A 23,953-nucleotide genomic window follows, 5' to 3' on the forward strand; every position below is an offset into this window, starting at 1 on the left:
CCAAGTGCTTGGCCTTCTGTGGGACTTGACCCCACCTGGTGTTCTGGTAACTTCTGCTTTTGCCGGCCTATCTCCGGTGACTCGTGGTGGCCTGGCCAGACATTAAAGGGTGGCTTCTGGAGTTTGGCTGGTGTCTAATCCTGGCTGTGCTGGGTTAAATTGGGTGTTATAGTTCCTCATCTGTAAAATGGGAATAATAGTATTTCCAGTCTCATAGGATGGTTTTTGAAGATTGAAAAGGTAATGCAGGTAAAGCCTGCAGATTCAATAAATGTTAGCTGTTATTGGAGGTTATAGTTGCCTTTAATAAATATGGGCAAAACATACTTTTACTAAATTTGATTTGACATTCTTCGAAAATATCGTGTGTCTGTGTGTAGGTAGTGAATGAAAGGGGGAGAGAAGGGCTGGTTGTTGAAAGGTTTGGCGCCGCCTGCGCCAAGATACTATTACAATTGAAGATATCTTAGGTGAAGTGACTTGCCCAAGGTAATACCACTAGTAACGGCAGAAAGAAGTCTAAATACTATGGTTTTCAGCTCTCAATCCAGTGCCTTTTCCGCTTTACCCCATTTCCAAGCATGGCTTGTTTTTTGGAAGTCATCCCAGAATATGACCGAATTCAACTTTGTCCACGTTCGTACCGAGAGCTTGGACGAGAACAGAGGTCCGCCTGGCCAGTAGATGGCGCCCAGGCGCTGTCACCAGGGTGGATGGAGGCTGAAAAGGGTGGGGCTCGTGCGGAAGTGGGACCACGTAAGCTTTTCTTTAATTGGCTCAAATGCGGCGGCCCGCCATCCAATCAGGAGCGTCTGCGTCATCACGTCACTGGGCTGGGCGGTGCCCGCGGGAATTTGAAATGGCTGACGGGTTGCTGGCAGCTGGCGGGCTGGGATCGGAGGTGATGGGGCCGGAGCGGGACTGCACTGGCTGGGCAGCCGCGGGGGAGCCGGCGCCCCTCGAGAAAGGTGGGTACCCGCCACGGCAGCTCGAGGGACCGCCTCCGAGCGGCTGGCCGTCTCCGCCGCGCCGGGGGCGTCGGGACCCTCGGAGGGCGCGGGCGTCGGAGGCTTTCCGGGCGCGGCTGGCCGGGCGGCGGCGGCGGCTTCGCCAGGCCCCGACCCCGCCAGGACGCCGAAGTCGGGAGGTACCCTGGGCGAGTCCCCTGCTCCCCGCCCGGTCTGGCTCGGCTTCCTCGGGACCGGACCAGGAATTCCCTCCCTGGGTGTTTGGATGGGTTTCCGGGACGTTGTGCAAGTGTCTGCGGGGGGAGGACGCAGCTTTTCAGCGGCATCTGAAAGGAGATCGCGGACCTCACTGCCCTTCCGTAAAGCGGGGAAACATGAAGCCTTTACCTGCGTGTCTGCACTGAGCACAGGGCACGTGACAAGCCCAAACTTAGGGCAGCCGACGTGGGACGGTCTATAAACAGGACGCACGTCTAACTCGCGCCTTTCTAACTCTTCAGGGAGGGTCCCTTATTTATTTTTCTTGATATTTTAAGCGGATTCGGGCTTTTTCGTTGACATTTTCAGCTGTGCTGTGTAGGGGGAGGAGCCCTTGCAAAGGGAGAAAACAGGCGGGACTTAATCCCACTGCTGACCCCCCTTGTGACCTGGCAAGTCCCTTGGTGTCAGTTTTCCCACCTGGAAAACGGCCAGTGGCCCTGCAGAGCGGTGAGGAGGAAGTGGAATCATGTGTGAAAAGGAAATCTTTCAAAGTGGCTGTAAAGAATTGTGATTCTTTTTTTTTTCTGTGTTAAAATACACAACATAAAATTTACCACGTTAACCGTTTTGCAGTGTACAGTTCAGTGGTATTAATTACATTCATGCTGTTATGCAGCCATCACCTCCATTCATCCCATCACTTTTTATCTTGTAAACAGAAACTACTGTGGATGAAAAACGGGATCTATGGAAAGGAACCTCACAGGGTGATTGACCAGAAACCCCTAACTGGGGCGTCGTGCTGGGCAGGCAAACCCCAGGCTTCTGACTTCTGTAGTGAAGGCCTTATCTTTGCCTTAAGCAATCCCGTCCATTGTTGCTGTGCTTCTAGGATTAACACACCTTTGAAATGCCTCTCTTTCAAAGTAACCACCCTGACAGAGCACATAACCTTGTGAATTATTCTGTAATCCACTCCCTGCCTGCCTTTCTCCCACCTTCATGTAACCTTGAGTTTTCTCCTTAATTCCAAATGCATGAAAGAAGCTGCAAACTGCCATTCTGAGAGGCATTTTTCTCAGTCTGTTGAGATCTAGCTTCCAGGCATATTCTTGGTGTGGCTCAAATTTTATAAAATTCTCTGCAGGCTGAGACAGTTCTTACGTTGACACTAACCCTATTGAACAATTACGTCCAAGCCGTTCTCCCTGCCTTCCAGCTCCTGGCCAGCACCATCATACCTTCTACCTTTGTGATTTGTGATTGCTAAGTAACTCGTCAGTGGACTCATACAGTATTTGTCTTTCTGTGACTGGCTTCATTCAGCATCAGGTCCTCGATGTTCATCCATGTTGTAGCATGTTGCAGAATTTCCTTTTAAAGCTCAGTGGTAGTCCATTGTGTGTATAAACCACACTTTGCTTCTCCATCCATCTTTGGACTCTTGGGTTGCTTCCATGTTTTAAATTCTGTAAACATGGGTGTACAGATATCTCCTGGAGACCCTGCTTTCCATTATTTTGGGTAATAACCAGAAGTAGAATTGCTGGATCATATGGTAATTCTATTTTTAAGTTTTTGAGGACTCTCCATACTATTTTCCATAGTGGCTGCACCACATTGCATGCCCACCAACGATGCACAAGGGTTCCTTTTTCTCCACATCCTCACCAACACTTGTTTTCTTCATAGTTTTTCTTATTTTTTTTTTTATAGTAGCCTCCTAAAGGGTGTGAGTTGAGGGTCTGATTTCTTTAACAAACGTTTATATTATGTGATGGGTGCTGTTGTAAGTGATTAACAAATAACTTATTTAATTCTCTTAATTTAATTGAAGTGGGCATACTATTTTCATCTTCCCTTTAGAGGCCAGGAAACAGGCACAGAGAGATTGCCATTTAGCTCGTCAGGTTGAAGTCCTCTGAGGGCACGTGCATTGGTGTTTGTGAGCACGACACCCTTGGGGTACGCTTCAGTCATCTGTGGTGTCAAGTCATTCTGACGGCCTGAACAGGGACACAGAAGTTGAAGGAAGGAGAAAATATAATAGGTTCGGGGAGAGAAAGACTGCTGCTAATGACAGTCTCAGATACCCTCCCAGAAAACACCTGGAAACTTCTTTGCCAGTCTAAATGCTACTTTCCGCATTCTTGATTTAGCGGTGGTGGTTTTGTTATTAAAAACATTGTATTACACAGAATTAGACATACCAGTGGCGAGATCATGTTATGAAATTATGAAACATAATTCCCTACAGCCTGAGCTTGACGTGATGAGCGTTTCCTAATCCTTTCCTTCACTCAGTCATGAAAATGAGAGAGGGGGAAACTTGTAGCTTTGGTGAAGTAAACCATACGAGTTATTAATCCCTCATCACTCTTCATTGAGGGGCCACTGACAGGCTGACACTGTGGAAAATAAAGGGACGCTTCAACTCCTTTGAGGGGGAGTATAGGAAATCAGCTCCTACTTGAATGCAGCTTTGTAGAGTTTTGGAGACTAAGATATTTGACCATGATAAGTTGCCGGCTGGAGGAAGAATCATCGCTGTATCCTTTGAAGAAGAACTTGGTTGATTTCCATTGAATTAAATTACTGTGCTCTTCCTCTGCCTCCCTGAGCAACCTCACAGGACAACACAAACCTAACCGTGAATGATTTTAAGTTCTTACTCTTCAGAGATGTTTTTAAGTTTAGTGAGACTGATTTCTTTTGACAACAGAGGTAAACCAAGCATCGTGCCCTAATTAATCCTTGTTTGTATTCTGTGTGGCATTTCTAAGCCAGTGCCTGAGAGTAGAAGCAGGCTGTAAGCATTGGGAGAGGCCGCTAGTTGGGCCTTCTTATTTTTGTTGTTCTTTTAGGTTTGTTTCAAGACGAAGATTCTTACAGCGACTGTAGTGAGCAAGATAAGCCAGGAACCAGTCTACCCAGTTTTGTGCTAGCAGGCAAAACGAATTTCCCAGAAATGTTCCAAACAAGTCATCTTTTGTTCTATGAGCGATTCCGAGCCTATCAAGATTACATTTTGGGTGAGTGGGTTCGTGGTTTGCTCCTTTTAGCTTTTTAGTCTGCCTCAGTCCCTCGGGCTGCGCGGGGCTGCGTCTGACCTCGTGGGTTTATTAATTTCTCTCCGCCATGTGCGGGCTCAGTTCTTGTTGTGTTTAATTTGTAGCTGACTGCAAGGCCTCCGAGGTAAGAGAATTCACAGCTGAGTTCTTGGAGAAGGTCCTGGAACCATCTGGTTGGCGGGCAGTCTGGTGCACGAATGTGTTCAAGGTGCTGGTGGAGGTAAGTTTAATTCTGTTGTTAAACAGGCATTTGTCTCTAGCTGAAAGCACTTTCCTTCAAACTGTTATAGCCAACGTACTTACTTTTAATTAAAGTTTATGAGCTGATTGCAAATAGCATGTTTTTCACATCTAATTGCAATGGTGTGTGAAGTGTTGCACGAAGTTTAAAGGCGACGAAGGGGTTTATGGGGGTCGGGGGGCATTGAGGTGGGTTAAGTCTTGCTTCTCCTTTGACAAGGGGGATGGGTTATAAACCCATGAATCTGAGGAGGTGTCTGAGACCATTTAACAAATAATGAGGCCTAATTGGAAAGTCAACGGAGTTTCAATTAATTTTTTACCTTAGTTGTAGCCCATTAAATAGCTCAGCCAAACAGGCATTTATAAACTAGCCTGTGTTTTCCCTAACAAATGTGTAGCTATGTGGTTAATCTCTTGATAATGTGACCCGTTGCAGAAAGGAAAAACAATCTTATTTTTCAGCTGACTGGGCCTTTTACATTAAATTTGCACTCTAATTACAGCTGTGAATTTTTCTCAGTGTTTGTTAACTGGACCACAAAAAACCCTGTTAAACTAAAATGTTAAACCAGGGAGTGTAAATGCAAGCAAGTTGTCGCTGCGGCTCCTTGAGAAAATGACATCACTTACAGCGGTGACTATGGTCCAGGCAGGGGTGCAGCTGTTCTGAATTCTAAAATTCTGGATTATGCTAAGACTGGTTGCAGTTCAGGCCTATCAGCTAGGTTATGATAGTAACCCCTGTGCCCGCCCTCCCCCCGCCCCCCGAGTCAGTTTTCTAAAAGCAGTCAAAGCCATTGTTTAAAGGAGGAAGGCCATTCCTCTGCTTCAAACCTCTCATGCATGTACGCAAGGCCTGCTGTCAGCTCTCTGGCTTCTCACTGTGTGAATGATGCATCAAATCCAAGCCCTTTCGGTGTCCTGCACCCCCTAGTCTCTGCCCTCGTGGCCTCTTCTGCTGCTCTCCCTTCCCCCCCACCGCCCTTTCCTTCCTTTGGGTCCAGCAGGAAACGGCCTCTGCTCTTCCGGCTGCCCTCTGCCCGGAGCCTCTCACCTTTCTCCTCTCAGTTGGCTCTTTTCTTCCCACCCTTTTCAGCGCAGCTCTGGAGAGACTTCCCCTGACTGTGCTAGTACAGACCACCATCCCGGCTGGTTATTCTGTCACATGTCACCGTCGTGTTGGATTATTTCCTTGATTACAGTGTAAGCTCCACGTGGTAAAAGCCAGGCCCGTCTTGTTCCTCCTTTGCAGTGTGGAAGGAGGCGCTCCACTCCCATTTCATGCTTAAAAAAACAAATCAGGCTGTAAGTCGTGTCTTATGTGTCTCTTCATTTTGATTTCCGTCTGGGACATGATTTTGAACTTCAGGTCACAGACGTGGACTTTGCAGCCCTGAAGGCCGTGGTGAGGCTTGCCGACCCGCGCCTCTGTGAATGTCACGTGAGCACGTTCACTGTGGAGTGTGTGATGGAGCTGCTCCAGCTGAAGGAACATCGGCTGCCCCTGCAGGAGCTGTGGGTGGTGTCTGACGACTCGGGAGCGTTTGACCAGACTGCGCTTGCAATCGAGCATGTCAGGTAGGAAGAGAGGCCGATCAAAATAAGCTCGTGGCCAGGAACTTGGGTGAAATTCAGAAATTCTGGTCTGCGTTACACCCCGACTTGAAACTCAAACGGTGAACTTGGTATCTACAATATTTGAAACTACTCAAACACAGGGGAATCGTTTTTTAAATTAAAAAAAAAAAGTAAAGAAATGTTTTGAATTTTTATTGTGAGATCATTTCAGATTTCCAGAAAAGTTGAGAAAAATAGTACAAAGAATTCCTGTATAGCCTGTGTCCCCAAATGTTAACAAATGTTGGGTGTTCTTGATTTGCTTTGTGCGTATGTAGAAACTGACTTCAAAGTTCTGATTGCTAAGGCTCTGGTTGACGTACTTGAACAGGAGAGGAATGGAAAGCAAGTGAAGAAGGTGGAATGTGACCTGTGCATGGATGAGTGACACACGGGAATCTGGTCCCAGGAGGCGTTTCCTCTGGCCTCTTGCAGGATCCCACACCCCCAGGGTGTCAGCCTTTTCTGGCATAGTTGATGTCCACTTGTGCAAGTGTACCCCTGGTCCGTTTGCTGAGAAGGAAAGCCCATACCTGGATTGACAGGTGTGCCTTTTTCAGTTTTTGAGATGACTCTTTTGTGAGATAATTCTTGATAGAGATAGCTCTTTTGGATCTTCTCTATGTAAGTGTGTTCACTAAGGAAGGTTTGCTCTTGGCCATTTAGAAGTGGACTGATACTCCTAGGAGCGGGAAGACGGCTGATACAATGGCCGTGTTAACAGTGTGGGCTGGCGTTGTGTGGTTTAAAAAGTACTTTCCAGTTTCTGTACCATTAGTGGGTTCACCTGGTTTTGCCGGGCTTCATACTCTGCGAAGAAGCAGGGTGTCTTGGGGCCCTGCTTCCGACGTCTCATGGAAAATTTCTAATTGTATCGAAGAACATTTTAACCCTAGAAGTTCAATATTAGGCCTAGCAATAGAAATCTAAAGAACTGGCTTCTGTCCAGAAGCAAAAGAACTCCCTGACATTTCACTTTTAGAAGTGCATCAGCTGAAGCATCTGAAGGTAAGTGTTAATGGATGCGTTTAGGAAACTGGGAATCGGGGAGCTAATCTCTGTGGATCCAGAAGTTGGTAGACAAGTATCTGGAATTAGTAATGATATTATTTGAAGAAGAGCCTGGCTAAATTTACTCTTGATTTTGAGAGTTCAGATTTTGGTCGGTGCACGGAAACGGTTTTCATTTGTTCATTGGTTAAGTAAATGTTCGAGTGCCAGTTCCTGAGTTGAGGATGACATTTGGTTGGTTCACAAAACAGACATGATCACCATGAGCAGGATCGGTCAGTGGAAAGATGGACGTTGATGAAATAATCGCAAAGACACAGGCATGATTGGGAAGTGTGGTCACCCAGGACCAGGTCAGGCTGCTGCTCTGTGGTGGTTTCCTGAGAAAATGACATTTGAACTTGGGTCTGAAGGGTTGGCAAGGTGAAGGGGACGTGGTGGGGTTGGGGAGGGAACAGGTTCAGGAGCTCAGTGAGTTAAGGGACGGAAAGGCCAGTGTGGCCGAACAGGCAGTGATGGGAGAGACTTTGGAACCAGCTGCAGAGGTTGTCAGGGTCGGAGGCGCAGGGCTTTGTCAGCCAACGAGTCCTTTTTGTCTTTGAGAACGGGGAAACCATGGAGGGATTTTCATGCAGTGTGAATGTGATCAGCTCTGGGGTTTAGGAGGTTCATTCTGGCCACTGTGTGAAAAATGAATGAAGGGAGATGGACCAGGGAGACTAGTGAAGAGGCGAGAGAGTGGGCTAGAGGGGACATGGAGAGGACAGATTGAGGCCACCTGAGAAAGTGGCTGGGACTCCGTGGTGGAGGGAATACCGGGGAAGTACAGGTTCACTGCCAGTTCCTATCCCAGGAAAATAGTCACTGGGGCAGGAGGTGCAGACGTGAATGACCGTGCGTGCCCAGAGGGAGGATGAGAGTTGAGCTGAGTTATGAAACGTAGACCCAAACTAACCAGGTGGAGAAGGTGGCGGCTCTTCTGGCAGCCTGACCAGAGTGTCACGTGGAGCTTGGCGAGAGCTCGTGACATTGGGGCTTTGCCTGCAGGGGCTCTGGGGCAGGAGAGGTGCTCTGGAGCCAGGTTGTGAATTCACGGAGCATCGGCAAGCTCAGGAATTTAGACTTTATTCTGAGAGGCAAGGAGCCAGCAGAGGTTCTGACTGAGTAGAGGCGCTCAGGTTTGCTCTTGTTTTTTTCAAGCTGGACTCCAGAGGGTGTAGAGATTGGCAGTCCAATCTGCAAGGCCTAAGAGATGGCTTCCTTTCCTCTGCTGCGTCCTTGTCACAGCCTGTGCTTCCTGGCATCCCGGTACTGATGTTATGCTTAAGGCCCCCAGAGTCCCTAGGTCTCGTATCCAGTCGGCACTTCTCCGGCCACATCTTGTGTAACCTCGTGGTCACATTCTAGTTAACTTGGATACCCCCTTGTGATGCTGTTTCACAGGCTTGCTTTCTTAGTCTCCGTGGCCAGCTCGTCCTCTCCTGCTCAAACTTCAGGTTGCTCAGGGATGCTGCTTCACTATCGTCTCTCTCTCTCTCCAGTCGACCTTAAAAGCACATTAGAGTCAGCTGGGAATTTTCTTTCTAGGAATATTCCAGCTAATACATGAGGAAGGAATGATGAGATCAGAATATCAGTACGTGTTTTGCAGCCAGTGATAAAGTGAAGGTTCCAGGCAATGATCAATGGCTGCTATAACCACAGGTGAAAAACCAATGCCCATATGTCATCCTTAGCCTCATCGTCAAAGGACATGACCAAGTATTACATGCTTCCTGATGGAAGTTCATTATACCGCCCTTAAAGTATTGCCAAAAAACCCTTTTCTAAAGCCAATCAATCCCTAGAGCTTGCTATTAGTTTGCTGGAAGTAAAGGAAACAGAAAAACACATTGAATGGCCCCTGGGGATGCAATCAGTAAAATTCAGAGTGTGGGAAACTATTAGATAAATTGCAAGGAGAACAAGGGAGGGATAATCTACAGAATAAAGGTGATTTAAATAAATGCAGTGACTGACCCTTGTTTAGATACTGATCGGACTCGCCAACTGTAAAACAGCACCACCACCTCCACCAAGAGACAGGTAGGGGAAATTGAACACTGACCGGATATTTGGATAGTAAGGAATTAAAACATTGTCTTGGTATATTTGTTGTAGGGGCATGTACTGAAAATTTTTGAATGATAAGATGTGGCTGAGATTTGCTTCTGAATAATCCCGTGTCAGGATGGTGGGCGGAAGAGAGCAGAGAAGTGAGTGGGTGGGGTAGAGATGACGTGATCTGTCTCCGAGTTGGCAATTGTTGAAGCAGGATGATGGGTGCATGGTACTCACTACTGTTTGCTCTTGTATATGCTGGAAATTTCCCAGAATGAAAAAAAAAATTGTTAAATCACGTGGGGAGCTTTAAAAAAGTTGGATCCTGCAGCACCCCCACTAGCCCTCACTCTTGACTTATTGGTCTGGGTTAGGCCTGGGAATCAATTTTTAAAAGTGTCGCAGGGGAGTCTAAGGTGCGGCCAGGGCTGAGAACTGCTTTCTGTTATGTCTCGAGAGGATCACAGCTATTGCTTTAATGCCACACAGATGCCTGTGGCCCAGACCCTTCCTTTGAGTTCTGAGCTTGTATGTTCATCTGCTCTCGTGACACCATCCCCTTGGAGGTCAGGTAGCCATCTCAACCCGAACAAGGTGAAAACAAGAGCTCTTTATTTTCAACTCCACACCAGTTTCTCTCCCAGTCTTTTCTATCTCAACAAAGGACCTTACCATCCACTCACTTACAAGTACCGGGGAAACAGAGTATTTGGGTTGAATGGGTAGTCAATAAATGGTTCTGATAAAAAGAAAATCCTAACAGAACCAACACAGTAGAAAAACTCCTTTAGCCAATCCAAAAAGGCCTGTGCAACTCATGTCTACGAAGCACAGCAAATACCCCACGTTTTCTACCAGAGCTGATGGAATTGGTTTGATTTACTCCTTGGCTTGCACCCCTCCAAAACCCTCACATTTCGAGCCAATGATTGAATTGGAATTATACTAATTTCTGTTTCAGGTTTTTCTACCAAAACATTTGGAGGAGTTGGGATGAAGAAGAAGAGGATGAATACGATTATTTTGTCAGATGTGTTGAACCTCGATTGAGATTGTAAGTGTGTATTAGTGACCTTGGATATGTTGGGAAAATAGCAATCCATGGTTTAACATTACCTGTATGGGGTATGTACACTCCAGGGACCCACAGACAGAAGCAGACTGATGTGCAGATAGTATCACCCACTGACAGTTATTAAATGAAACTCATACAGAGAAACCTACTTTCAGTGTTTATAAACTGAGTCTAAAAGCAGAGTTCAAGAACATGTAAGTAAAGATCTCAGTGTTTTGTAAATCTGAATAAAACTTGAGCTAATGTTTAGAAAACCCTTTGTTAAAGTAAAGACAATTATTTGAAAAAACAGTGAATTTAACTAGTTATAGAAGCCTTTTTTGCTTCAGTGTTTTTAAAGAGAACTTTTAAAGATACGTGGCTTTACTCTAAGTTCCTACAGTAAAACATACTGGGCTAAACTAATAGACTCATTTCAGGTTGTTTTGTCAAGTTTGTGTCCTGCAATTTGATGTATAGATGAAAATACTAAATAGTTAATGGTGATAAATATAAATTTCCAAAATACCTAAACACATTCTTCTAATTTATCATATTTTGGTAGGAAAACACTCCAAATTAACCATTCAACCCAAATACTGTTTCCCTGAAAATAAGACCTAACCGGAAAATAAGCCCTAGCATGATTTTTCAGGATGACATCCCCTGAACATAAGCCCTAATGCGTCTTTTGGAGCAAAAATTAATGTAAGACCTGGTCTTATTTTCGAGAAACACGGTAGTTGTTCTGTACTATGTCAAATGAGGCATTCAGCTTTCCACTAGATGGCGCTCTGACACCAGGTAATTTTTTTCAAGAGTGACAGTTTAATAGGTCCTGCTGCTATAAAAGTAGAACTTGCACTCCCTCAGAAGGAAAATTAGAAGATAAGTTTTCTCTTGTGTGAAAGATGATTCGGTTAAAGCAGTAACCCTTTACACATTTTTGTGGAACCCTCTTTGATTTAGTAAGTTTCTCTTTAGGTAGTAAGTAATAAGTAACAAATATGTGAGAAGTCTGGTTAATGGTCTGCCTGGCTTAGAATTATGTGTGTCTGATTTCTTCTCTTCATAAATGGGCTGTGGTTTCTATTTAGCCTTTCGTATTTTCCCATCTTGTATTCAGTGGAATGCCAGAACTTCAATAAGCTTGCCTATTTTCCAGTTTTGATGTGAAATGTAATGATAGGCGAATACCCGCTGTATCTGGCAAATCTGATCTTTTCTTGGAAAAAAGTGGTATTCCGATTTCACATCCTTACACGTGCGAACAACAGGAAATGATTTACATACACACCTTGTACATCACTGGCAGGTGGGGAAGCAGGAGGGAGGCGCTGTTTTCACTTACAGGCAGGAATCCGCGGTACTTGGTGGAGAAACTGGAATGTTCTCCAATGTAGGCAGACTCTACAGAGGTCCCGGGGCTGAGGCAGGGGGAGAGCTGTCAATAGGCAAGACTTACAGGGAGTCAGACCACATCGTTGTGATCTCACACTCTGGGCGAACATGTTTCCTTTCCGAGCAAAACACTCGGCTTCAAGGCTACGGCTTTGAGACACACGTGTCAGTGCGCTCCTGCCAGGTTCTGCAGTATACGCGTAACTATCATACAAGGAGAGGAAACCAGCGACTGGCCTGGGTATTGCAGATGCTAAGAAACTAATTTGAAAATTGGAGCCTTAATCTAAGTTGATAGACCTGATCTAGCCGTCAGTGGTTTGGGCTCCTTGGACTTCTTGTGGCAAAATGGATTCCAAGAATATATTTAAATGAGTATGGATTCACCAAAGCAGACAAAATCCTTGGTTTTCAAGCTGCACCTAATTCATTTACTTGAGCAGCAGGGAAAAACTTTTTTTATTTGTTTTAAATACTACTTGAATTTTCACTGTAAGTTGATGTTAATTTGTTAAGGATGTGGCTTGGTTTTTCCCCCCCTAAACTTACTTAGAGCATGATTAAGTTTAAAACACATCATCTAAGGCAGTGGTTCTCAACTTTGGCTGTCATTAGAATCCCTGGGGAACTTAAAAAACCAAAAATGTCCCAGAGACCTCTCCTAGAGACCCACTTAATTGACGGGGACGGGGAGCTGAGCATTAGTAGTTTTGAAAGTTCCCCAGTGAGTGCCATGTGCAGCCCCATGAGAAGCTCTGGCCTAAGGCACATATAAGAAAATATACTATTACCTGGGAAGTAAAGCAATTACTTTAAAACTACAGGTAATGGCAATAATATTGCACTTTATTTTCAAATTCATTAATTATACATTCATTAACGTGATTATACATTCATAAATTATTTTATTGTATCTAGAAGTACCTTTTGTTCTGTCTATATACTTGAGAAGGTGTGTAAATTGAAATAAATTTTAAGTGCCAATGAAGTTCTCCAACACATATTGTTTGTTTTTCTCATGCTCTAGTTGAGTAACCACAGCTTTAGTTTTTTCTAAGAATCCAAGGCTTATGTTTTTGAACTACTCTCGTCTTCCTGAGGGAATATGCTGCGTAACTTTGTGCCACAGCCCTTCACATGTGAGGAAGGACTCGGTGACTCGAGTCCCTTTTCGTTTTTGGTCCTATAGGTAATGGTAATGTTATACGCGTTAGGGACTGTTAGGGGTGCTCCCCCCCATTTCCGCTCCTCTCCCAGATTGACTCTAACGTGAGAAAATAATCTTAAGTAATGATTACAAGTTGTGCAGCATGAACTTGCAGTGTTTTTGTATAGCACAAATGCTTGGATCTAAGGAAAAGATAGCAACTTCTCAGAAGAAGAAAAATTAGTGACCTAACGAAGTGGTGCTTCAACCTTCCGGTGGCTCCCACTCCCAGTGGCGTGCGTGCAAAGCCCTCAGGTGCCCCTGTGTCTGTCACATGCTCCGAAACACTTGTCACGGAGCCTGGAGAACTCACGCGCTGCCTTAAAGGGGGCAGCGCCCGGGCGGCAGGGGTTTCAATGTGCTCTCCACCTTTCAGGCACTATGACATTCTCGAGGACCGCGTTCCTTCAGGACTGGTTACTGACTACCGCAGTCTGTTGTCTCAGTGTGAGGAGAGCTACAGGACGTTTCTAAACCTGAGAAGCAGTTTGTCTAATTGTAACTTGGACACAGAACAGGAAAACATCTCCATGGTGGAAGGGCTGAAATTGTACTCAGAGATCGAGCAGCTGAAACAGAAGCTGAAACTCATTGAGAACCCTTTGTTGAGGTATGTGAGTCTCTGTTACCCTTAGCCAGTTGGCATCTTTTCTAACGAGCTACTTCACTGAGAACTAACGGGTCTGTTTGGTTATTTCAAGATACGTGTTTGGTTATCAGAAGAATTCTAATATCCAAGCAAAGGGCGTCCGTCCGAATGGTCAGAAGGTCCGCCATGTGGTGTCCTCCGCCATGATGCCTGGTCTCCTGCAGTCCCTGCTCAGGGACAGGCTTTGTCAGGAGCCTTGTAAGGAGGAAGTAGAAATTCAGGTAAAAGGAGCGTTTCTTGCTCCAGGTGGCTTTTCCTTTTTGGTTGACCCCAGTTTTTTCTGAATTGTACAGTTTTAGGAGCTTCCCAGAGCTGGCTTTCTGTGACACGGGAAGCAGTGAGAGCTCTGCCTTTGTCAGCCCCAGTCACTTACCACACCTACCCTGAGCTCAGGGCTATGAATAGCTCAGGAGCTGCTTAAATGTGCCCCGGGCTCCCTTTTCAAAGGGAGATGTGAAGGCACCTGGAGGACTCAGGTTGCTTTTGAGGGTGTGTATTTGCAACGTTGTTGTTTTCCAGTTCCACAGGGACCCGCTGTCTGCTATAAATGCCTGCTATGAAGGCGACACTGTAATTGTTTGTCCTGGCCGTTACGTGGTGCATGGCACGTTCTCCATTGCTGACTCCATTGAGTTGGAAGGTGAGTGGGGAAGATGACAGAACCAAACTACTCTCATGCACCACACACTCGAGACGACATAAACTGCTGATCTTGCTGAAGCTCCAAGAATATGATTTCAACCCATTTGATTTCAAACATTAAGGGTATTTAAAGCTTACCGGGGTTGACTCAGTGTTTGAGCAACTTGAGGTGTGGGCCTTTGAGGCATTATGTGTTGGGAACCTGAGTACATTGACTAAAAGGACCGTTAGGAAGAAGCATACGCATACTTTCCAGTTTGTAGGTGGCTTATGGAAAGGAAATCTCATTTCTAGAATAAAAAATTACCCCAGCAATGTGTTTTTAAAGGTTAGTGCTTTTTATTTGTTGTTTACTCATTTCATAAGTTGTGTGGATATATATATTGGTGCATGGTTTTCTTGTTTTAAATTTGGCTTATTTTTGTGAGAGGTATAGGTCCAACTTGAAATCGGACCAAAAAATCTTAATGTTTTAAAAGCTTGCTGAGTGTCACAAATTCTACACTTAGAATCTTGACCAAAGTATTCTTTTGAGAACAGTAATGTTGAAAGATTCTATTAAAAACAACTTTTTAGCAGTTAAAATCTTCTTGTGCATTTAGAGTGATTCCCAAATTTAGGTTACTTTACAATCGTTCATCTTGGTCCTGCATATTTCCCTAATGTGTCAAATTTAGGTGCACCTGTTCAACTCTTTACCAAAAGAGCTTCAAGTTAGCAATAAAGCTTGTAATGCAAAAAAGATCATACATCATTTTGGGACTTGTGCAGCTGTTCACAAACTGCTTAAACTGTGTTCTTTATCCTGTCAAAACTTCTTAATGGAAGCAAGGCTGGGAGTTTAACTCCTGCTGTTCACGAGTGTATCACCTCACCCCCTTTTCTGTTTCATGTGTGTAATTTTTCTCTCTCCTCTCCAATATTTGATCTATAATAGAGATGTGTGTGTAAGTAACATGTGCAGAATAAATCACTGCATAGATATGCTATTTTTTGCCATAGTGAAAATAGCATTGATATAGATTGAATGGTGGATAAGAGTTCTTCCTAGATTGGTGAGGAAATTATCATGTAATTGCCAAAATGTCATAAGTAACCATACAGAATTCTGATAGATGAGTGTAAAAACGATGAAATTTGCTAACGGCGTATCTGAGACTGGCGAATCGGGTGTGTCTCTAGCGTGAATAATGGAGCACGACTCGTTCGCGAGTGAGGTCAGAGCGCGTCTCCCAGCTGATCCGCTCTGCAGCGCGCACTTCCTGGGCCTCGGCGAGAACTACGAATATGCGCTGAGCACCTACGATGTGCAGGGCGCTCGCAGTACATGTAGTAGGGTTTTCCCTTCTGGTTTAGACCGATTCACGTAGTGCTGGTTTTATACTTTAAATTAAGAATACATAACTAGTTTATGTAATGATCTATTTTTTTCTCAATCTGGCAATTTACACTATCTTTTATTTTTATGATGATAGCAAAAAATGCTGACTGTAAAAAAATGTGCAAAGTATAGGCAGACACAGAAAGAATCAGAAAAAGAAAATTGCTGGTGATCCAGGCACCCAAAAGTCCCCGCTGGTGGATCTCAGGTGGAGGGAGGCCTGTGCTCTCTGGTGCCCTCGGAGGCCAGTCTGCAATGCACCCTGTGAGAGGAGGAAAATGCAGCGCTCTGCTGTTGATGTCGTTGGGCTTCCGTTTCTGCAGTCGCCTTTCCACAGTGAGAGCCCTTTCCTACGGCTTGTCTGTGTGCTTCTGTTTCATGGTGAAAGTCGGCCTTCTTCTCGAGTTTCTGATACACCAGTTTTCTCTCCGCGCAATCAGGGCTCCGGCCTGTGTTAGTTTAATACAGATTTGTAGAGATCCAGTGTTTCTTACTGGTTTCTTACTGGTTAACAAGGTAGGCCTATTTTAAGTCAGTTTGTCTGATTTTAAGTCAGTCTGTTTAGGAGAATATTAAAATGAGATAATCTTGAAAAATGTTTAGGCTTTTGGAAACCTAATTTATATCAGAATCTTAAGAGTTGGGAAAAAACAACTTATAAATGTTAAATGCTTTAAAGCCCTTTATCCAGCTGTGAGTACCTAGGATTATTCATTATTTTATAGCAGATTTGTAAGTGAATTGAGTGCTGAGCTGGTCCGAGATGGTTAGCAGATAGTATTCCTGGTAGGAGGCAAATTGAGGGGGAGTTATTATTAGAAGTCGTGTACCCTGGTTTAAATGAAACAAAATATGTAGGGAGATAATTAGATTTTATTTAAATGCTGAGTGGTTTCAAACATCCTTTGGAGTCATTTGAAATAGACAAATCTGTGGTAGCCGTGTTGTGTTTCGACGTTTGCCCCACTCGTCCTAAATGCTCTCATCTCTTCCTCAGGATACGGCCTGCCAGACGATGTTGTGATAGAAAAGAGGGGCCGGGGGGACACATTCGTGGACTGCACGGGTGCGGATATTAAAATCTCCAGCATAAAATTTGTGCAGCATGGTGCTGTAGAAGGAATCTTAAGTAAGTTTCTGGGTATTTTGTGTTATTATTTGTTCCAGGCTTCGAAGGAAAACTTTACTTTCCCTGGAAGATACAGTTTAATAAAATACCACTCTCGAGTGTGTGGAAGGCTGATTAGTTATGTGTGTACATAGCACGACGACTTAGCAGGAAGCTTATTCTGAGGTGAGAAATAGTTCAGCCAGTTCTTCAGAATTGGTTAGCTTAATACTGGTTTCTGTGTGATGATTTTTTTGTTTTAAAGCATTGCAATTTCGTGATCTGTGTTCTTTGTACGCGATTTAGCGCAGACGTAAGCGTTGTCCTACGTGACGCCCCGTTTCTTGAATTAGGCCTCCTTTCCTGCCGCCAATGTGCTCAGGAAATGACTTTCTGCTGCTTTATCTTTTGTAGTGAAAAGTGCTTTTTAACTTGATTTTGCATTTCTGAGGTCAAGTCATTCTTTTTTAAGAGCACGGCTTTTAGATTTTAGAAAATAACTCGAAATAGTCATTGTTTTATATATTATGAATTTGCAATTGCAGTAACAAAGTTCACGTAGTAGCTATCGAGAGATACTTAGACCATCTAATGGCACCTCTAGGCATTTCTCATACTGGAGAGGACGTGTTACTTCTTAAAGCATGTGACTGTGTGTTTTCACCTTAGTCATTCACCGCGGCAAGACAACGCTAGAAAATTGTGTGCTCCAGTGCGAGACCACCGGCGTCACGGTGCGGACGTCAGCAGAATTCTTAATGAAGACCTCGGATTTATATGGTGCCAAGGTGTGAAAATGTCAGTCTTTTTTTTGGGGGGGGGGTTAGGTTTAAGTTCTAAACAAGTGAGTAAAGTGTGGCGCCAAGATGTAAATGCACACTCCTACTCTTTCTTCAAAGTCCCAGGCTGGTCAGCCAGACTTAATTGTGCAAGGCTCTTACTTAGCATCTTCAAAACAGATGAGGAAGAAACATAGCAGGTCTTATAGTTTCTCCATGATAACTTTAAGAGACATTCAGACCCTTAAAGCTGTAACTTGGTGAATGATTTTGTGGCAGTTAAAGCTCAGTTGCCTTTTCTGAATTAGACTTCTTATTCTGAGGTAATAGTAGGCTCACGTGCTGTTGTAAGAAATAATACAGAGACTCCTGTATATGTATCCTTTACCCCTTCCCGCTAATTGTAACATCTTGCAAAACTGTAGCAGGATGTCACCCAGGATAACCGTGTTCAGTCACCCTGTTCAGCCGCGTTGAATCTCCATCACTACAAGGTCCCTCATGCTGCTCTTTCATCCACCTGCCTCCCCTTCTCCTTCATCACTGGCAAACCCAGATCTGTTCTCTGTTTCTATTATTTCAAGAATGTTATGGAAGGGGCACCATACAGTATAGAACCTTTTGGGACTGGCTTTGTCACTCAGCACACTTTTCTGGAGCTTCATCCAGGCCATGCATGTACCAGTCAGCTGTTCCCTCTTCTTGCTAAGTAGTCTTCTGGCGTATGGCTGTTCCCCACTTTGACGAGTCACCTGGTAAGGGCATCTGCATTGTTTCCAGGTTTGGGCTGTTGTAAATAAAGCTAGAAACAGGTGTGTACAGGTTTGGGTGTGGGCATCGTTTCACTTCTCCGGGGTAAATGTCCAAGAGTGAGCCATATGGTAGTTGCATGTTTACTTTTTTTTTTTTTTTTTTTTTAAGAAATTGCCAAACTGTTTTCCAGAGTAGTTGTACCATTTTGCATTCCTACCAGCCGTACGTGGGTGACCCAGTTTCTCTGTATCTTCACCAGCATTTGGTATTTTCACTTATTTTTTTATTTCGATCTTTCTAATAGGTGTGAGGTTTTAAATTGCATTTCCCTAATGGTTAATGATGTTGAACATTTCTTCATATGCTTATTTGCTCTCCTTCTCTTTAGTGCAATGTCTATTCATGACTTTTGCCCATTTTCTAATTGGATTCTTTTTTGTTCTTTTTGGCTGTAGAGTTTTGAGCGTCCTTTATATATTCTAGATACTAGCTCTTTGCTGGGTATGCAGTTTACAGATGTGTTATCTAATCTGTAGTTGGTCTTCTCATCGTCACTTGGGCTTTTACAGAGGAAAGTTTTAAATTTTGATGGGAGTCCAATTGATTAATTTTTCCTTTTATGGGATGTGCTTTTGGTGTTAAGAACTTGTTGCCAGGCTCTAGAGCTCAAAGATTTTTTTTTTTTCCTAAAAATTTTACAGCTACATTTAAGTCCGTGAGTCATTTTTTTGAGTTAATTTTGGCATAAAATGTGAGTTTTAAGTTAAGCTTCCTTTGTTTGCCTACGAATGTCCAATTGTGACTGCACTATTTCTTGAAACGCTTTTCTTCCTTCAGTAAATTGGCTTCGCACCTTGTCGAAAGTCATGTAGGTCTGTTTGTGGGTCTGTTTCTGGCTTCTCTGTTCTGTTCCTGTGGTCCGTGTACCTGTCCCTCCACCAGTGCCTGCAGCTGTGTAGTGAGTCTTGCAATCTGGTGGAGTTGATTCCTCCCACTTCATTCATCTTTTTTCAGAACTCTCAGCTGTTGTAGTTCCTTTGCCTTTCAATATAAATTTAGAAAGATCTTGTCTATGTCTACAAAAAATCTTGCTGAGATTTTGATAGGAATTCCACTACACCTGTATATCAATTTGGGGAGAATGGACATCATTTCTTTATGTGGAGTCATCCAAGCATGTGAACAAGGTGTAGCTCTCCATTTATTTCAGTCTTTGATTTCTTTCATCAGCACTGTGTAGTTTTCAGCATACAAGTCTTGTATGTGCTTTCTTAGATTTGTACCTTAATATTTCATGCTTTGGAGTGATTGTGATATTGTATTTTTACTTCTGATTTCTGTGTATTTATTGCTAGTGTATAGGGATAGAAATGATTTCTGTATGTTTGTCTTATACACTGTGACCTTGGTGAAACTTCTTCTAGGAGTGTTTTTGTAGATTCCTTGGTATTTTCTATGTCGACAGCCATGTTATCTGCAAATAGGGACTGTTGTATCGCTTCCTTCCTCATCTGCGTGCCTTTTGTTTCCTCTTCTGGCCTCGCAGCACTGACTCCCAGCACGATGTTCAGTAAGTGGTGAGGGCGGACGTCGCCTTGTCCTTTATGTTGAGGGGTGTGTTCAGTACTGTGCCAGCAAATAGAAGGCTGACTGGAGGCTCCTTGTGCCTCCTCTGTGTCAAGCTGAGGAAGTTGTCCTGTTTGTGTTTTGTGAGAATTTTTGTAATGAGCGTGCGTTGACTTGTCAGATGTTTTTTCTGCATCATTTGATATGATCACACATTTGTACATAGGTAGATAGATAGATAGAAAGAATCAGAGAACTCATTTATCCAGAACGAAAGAGGAACAGTAATCAGGTGTTGGTGCTCGTAGCCAATGGTGTGTGAGGGTGTGTGCGCGTGTGCACGTGCTGGCACACACACTGTCTGAAAGTGACGAATGATAGACACCTTGTAGGAAATGGTGCGAATGGCAGTGTTTATTAGAAATACCTGATAAAACTTTCTATAAAACACCTTACATTTGCAATCTACGTTTGTACTGTGTTAAAGTCTCAGACGTGATTGTAATAAACCTTCTCTTACAGTCCTGCCTTTTAAAAACTGATTGTCATCACCTTAAATTGTAACTTACAGGGTGCTGGTGTAGAAATCTATCCTGGGAGTAAGTGCACCCTGAGCGACAATGGGATCCATCACTGTAAGGAGGGCATACTCATTAAGGTGAGCACCTGCTCTGACGCCCTCTTTCCACAGGCTGCAATGCTGTCACCTACGGAATAATTACGTTTGAGTAAATTCCCATGTTGGGATCTGTTGTTTTCTGCTTTTGAAATGCAGAACTGGTATGTACATTTTAATATGACTAATGGGTGATTGAAAGTCTGTTGTGAGGCTGCGTTGCTGTCTATAGACCTGCAGAAATGACAGGCATGCTCAGACTGCTACCACATATTCATAAGCATGGCTTTCTCCTTTATTTTTAGAATAGCCTGAAAAAAAGTGAGATTTTCAAAGCAGGCAGTGTTGAATGTGGCAGTTCCCTAAAACATTTGTTTTCAATGTCACAGGACTTCTTAGATGAGCACTATGACATTCCAAAAATATCTATGGTGAATAATGTCATACACAATAATGAAGGTTATGGAGTCGTCTTGGTGAAACCTACAATTTTCTCTGATCTGCAAGAAAACACCCAAGATGGAACTGAAGGTACGCTATGCTTAGTATTTTACTAAAAACCAGATCTAATTTACTTTATTTCAGCATGAAACGCTGAGTAAAGATCTGCGCCTTCTTCCCCACCTTACAGAAGATAACTGGCGTAGGCCTGGGCATGGGAGTACGGAGCTTGGTAAAGCTGTGACATTAGAGAATCTCGGGGTGAAAGCAACCGTCAAGGGCAACTAGCTGAGCTCCTCATTCAGAACCTTGATGTATGGTTTCTGTGATCCTGCAGTTTCCGTCTGATCGAGCTGGGCTTTCTGTTAGTTGGCAGAATGGGGGGGGCTGTGTGATAGCCATGCTGCCTCCTGCTGGCATCTGTTAAGGACGGAGGCAGAGCCATGGGTGTGCCAGGTGGAAGGCTGCATTTACTGAGGGGACTGCGGAGTTTGCCTCTGCTTTCTATTGGTAGAAGTCCATGCCTCTCTCAACTGTCCTTCTTGGTAGCAAAGCTGAGCCAACTCAAAGGGAAATCCCATGAATTTCAAGCCTTGTACCAGATTGCTGTGAAATCTTGGTCATAGGGCATTGACATGGGTGAGGAGATGTTTCAGGGTCTGCCCCAGTTGTATCCCTGCCCACTGCCTTTTCTCCTTGCAGTTCTGTAGGTCTGAAGCGCAGAGAGGCTGGACTGGGCTGTGTGCTTAGGGCCTCACAGGGGTGATGCTGAGGTGTCAGCTGACCAGGGCTCTTACCTGAAAGTTCTGCCAGGAGGATCTTCTGAACTCATTCCTGGTGTTGGCAGGATCCTTTTTCTGGAGGTTGTAGGACTGCAGTCTCCATTTGCATGCTGGCTGTTGCATGGGGGTCGCTCTCAGCTCCTTGCCTGCCCCATGACCCAGAGAATCTCCCTCAAGGCACATCTCACTTATGCTTCAAATGTCTCATGCTTTCAGTCTCTCATGCTTTCCTTTCTTTATCTAGCCAGAGAAAACTCTGCGGTTTAAAGGGCTCGTAAGATTAGGTTACATACACCTGAGTTATCTCCTAAGGTCAACTGATTAGTAACCTTAATAACATCTGTAAAATCCTTTCGTTATTTAACAATTATGGAAGTAACTCCAGGAAGCAGGCATTGTGAGAACCATCTAGAATTCTGCCTATCACAAGCGCTCACTTGTAAGTAGCTGCTAGATTGGGAGTTCCTTAGGAAAAGTAGCACTGTCTTATTAATCTTTGCATCTAGCTCCTAACACAGTTCTCAGCAGATGGTAAATGTCCAGGACAGATTGAGTGAATAAGATTCTTGGATAAAAAGAGAAAAATTGGTAAAGCTGTATGAGGGTCAGGAAACCTCGGTATAAAGAGTAACAACAGTGTGTCAAATCCAGTGAGATGACAGCAGGAGTCCTGGGCAGGAAAAACTTGCAAGCCTAATAGACTGTAGAAATGTATGTTTTAGTTGGCTTAGTTTGTATCTTTACCTTTGTTTGTTTCTCCAGAAAATAAAGCACTTAAAATTCAGACAAGTGGAGAGGCAGATGCTGCTGAAAGAGTGGATTTAGAGGAGCTGATCCAATGTGCGACTGGTAAAATGGGGCTGTGCGCGCGGTCTGACCTTTGTGAGCAGGTCGAAGGCAATTGTGAGATTGTACATGAACTGCTGGTTGCCTCCACACAAAAAGGCCAGCTCAGGAAGAAAAGGTTGAGTGAGCTGGGGATCACGCAAGCCGACGACAACTTAATGTCCCAGGAGATGTTTGTTTCAATTGTGGGGAACCAGTTCAAGTGGAATGGGAAAGGGAGTTTTGGCACGTTTCTTTTCTGACCACTGTGATGTCAGTAGACGGCAAAATGCTGGGTTTTGCACGTGCTGCCCCGTTGATCACCGCTGCTTTCGTAGTCACTTCCTGTCTGCGTTGATATTTGCTAGATTGCATGGGGTTTGAGTGAATGTGGGTTTGTTCCTGTCTGCAGGCACACAGAGCACACTCCCTCATCAAACGGTGATAGAAACGCATGAAATAGAAAATGCTTGGAGATTTCTAATCTAGAACGTCTTGCTTTTTTAAATACATAGTTCTCTCCTATGAAGCCTATTAGTAACCTTATAGTGTAAATACACTTAGCACTTCAGAGAGGAGGAAGAAAGTCGGGGAATGCAAGAGGAGCACGCACTGCACTGATGCAGTCGGTGTCAAACACGCAGTGTTTTCATGGTTGTCTTTTTACCCAGTTGCAGCCAGTCTGGCATCCACGTTGTGTTTGCATAGTCCTTGTCTTAAAATAAAAGCTTTTCTGGTTGGGACGTTACCTACCTAATCAGACTTATTATCGAGAATCTGAGTGGGATGCCTTTTTATGTTGGGTTATGTAATCAGCAAAACAGTAATAGATGGCACAGCAGGTTTGAAACACAAATGAGCTGGTGTGTCTGTCGGCCGTTTTCACTGTTGCTGAATGTGAGTGATTAAAAGCAGGTGCTTTTTTTACCAAAACAGTATTCTGATCACATTTCTTACAGGCAAAATGATCACTATGCAAACTGTATCAGCTCTGTACTCTTGATGTCATATGTAAAACACAGCTTTTAAAGATATTTATATTAAAAGAAGGTATATGTGACATTAATATGCTTACTGATTAAAATTATGGTGATGAAATAATAAATCGAATCTTGTTATATTTTTCCAAATGCATTATGGGCCATTGTGCCAAGGTAGGTCCTTTGAAGTATGTGGTCCTTTGAAGTACACGTGATATTTTGATGACTTTTTAGTGTTTCAGGAAGAGTATTAAATTTTTTCCTCAGTGTGGTTGTTCGTTTTTTGTATTTGAATAAATTATAATTTTTACTTTTCAAATGCTACTAAATGTGCCCATGCTAGTTGTTTTTTTGTTTGACCATTGAACAGCATTTTTCTTGTACTCTTTTAAATCCTGTTGCAAAAGTAATGCTAATTAGTTCTGCATCAACTTGAGCTAAATATTAACTTAAAAACCATTGCTTAACTTAAAAAAATGAAATTGGCTTTCCAATTGATTTTCCACTTTATCTTGGAGTTTGGAGTTTGTGTATTCTCTTACAACTTGCTGGAGTGTC

General features: G+C 43.7%; 1 protein-coding gene across 1 annotated transcript; it reads left to right on the forward strand.

Annotated features, from left to right (window-relative positions):
• Positions 1–818: 818 nt before the first annotated feature.
• On the forward strand, positions 819–23,520 carry SHCBP1 (SHC binding and spindle associated 1). Its single transcript, XM_074314962.1, has 13 exons — positions 819–968; positions 4,034–4,201; positions 4,345–4,460; positions 5,853–6,061; positions 10,173–10,265; positions 13,250–13,483; positions 13,575–13,743; positions 14,042–14,162; positions 16,543–16,674; positions 17,323–17,441; positions 20,323–20,409; positions 20,757–20,898; positions 22,353–23,520. Exons 1-13 carry the CDS (start codon positions 860–862, stop codon positions 22,676–22,678), a joined length of 2,025 nt encoding a protein of 674 aa, XP_074171063.1. The 5' UTR covers positions 819–859; the 3' UTR covers positions 22,679–23,520.
• Positions 23,521–23,953: the final 433 nt, after the last annotated feature.

This window comes from Rhinolophus sinicus, linkage group LG11 (genome assembly GCF_036562045.2).
Source record: "Rhinolophus sinicus isolate RSC01 linkage group LG11, ASM3656204v1, whole genome shotgun sequence".
Classification (NCBI taxonomy): domain Eukaryota; kingdom Metazoa; phylum Chordata; class Mammalia; order Chiroptera; family Rhinolophidae; genus Rhinolophus; species Rhinolophus sinicus.

Bases quoted from the DNA above. Each gene is read 5' to 3' on its own strand.
- SHCBP1 (XM_074314962.1), top strand. From the start codon at position 860: ATGGCTGACGGGTTGCTGGCAGCTGGCGGGCTGGGATCGGAGGTGATG. The intron at 16,675-17,322 runs GTAAGTTTCTGG...TTTTCACCTTAG, and splicing joins TGCTGTAGAAGGAATCTTAA to TCATTCACCGCGGCAAGACA. The intron at 17,442-20,322 runs GTGTGAAAATGT...TGTAACTTACAG, and splicing joins CGGATTTATATGGTGCCAAG to GGTGCTGGTGTAGAAATCTA.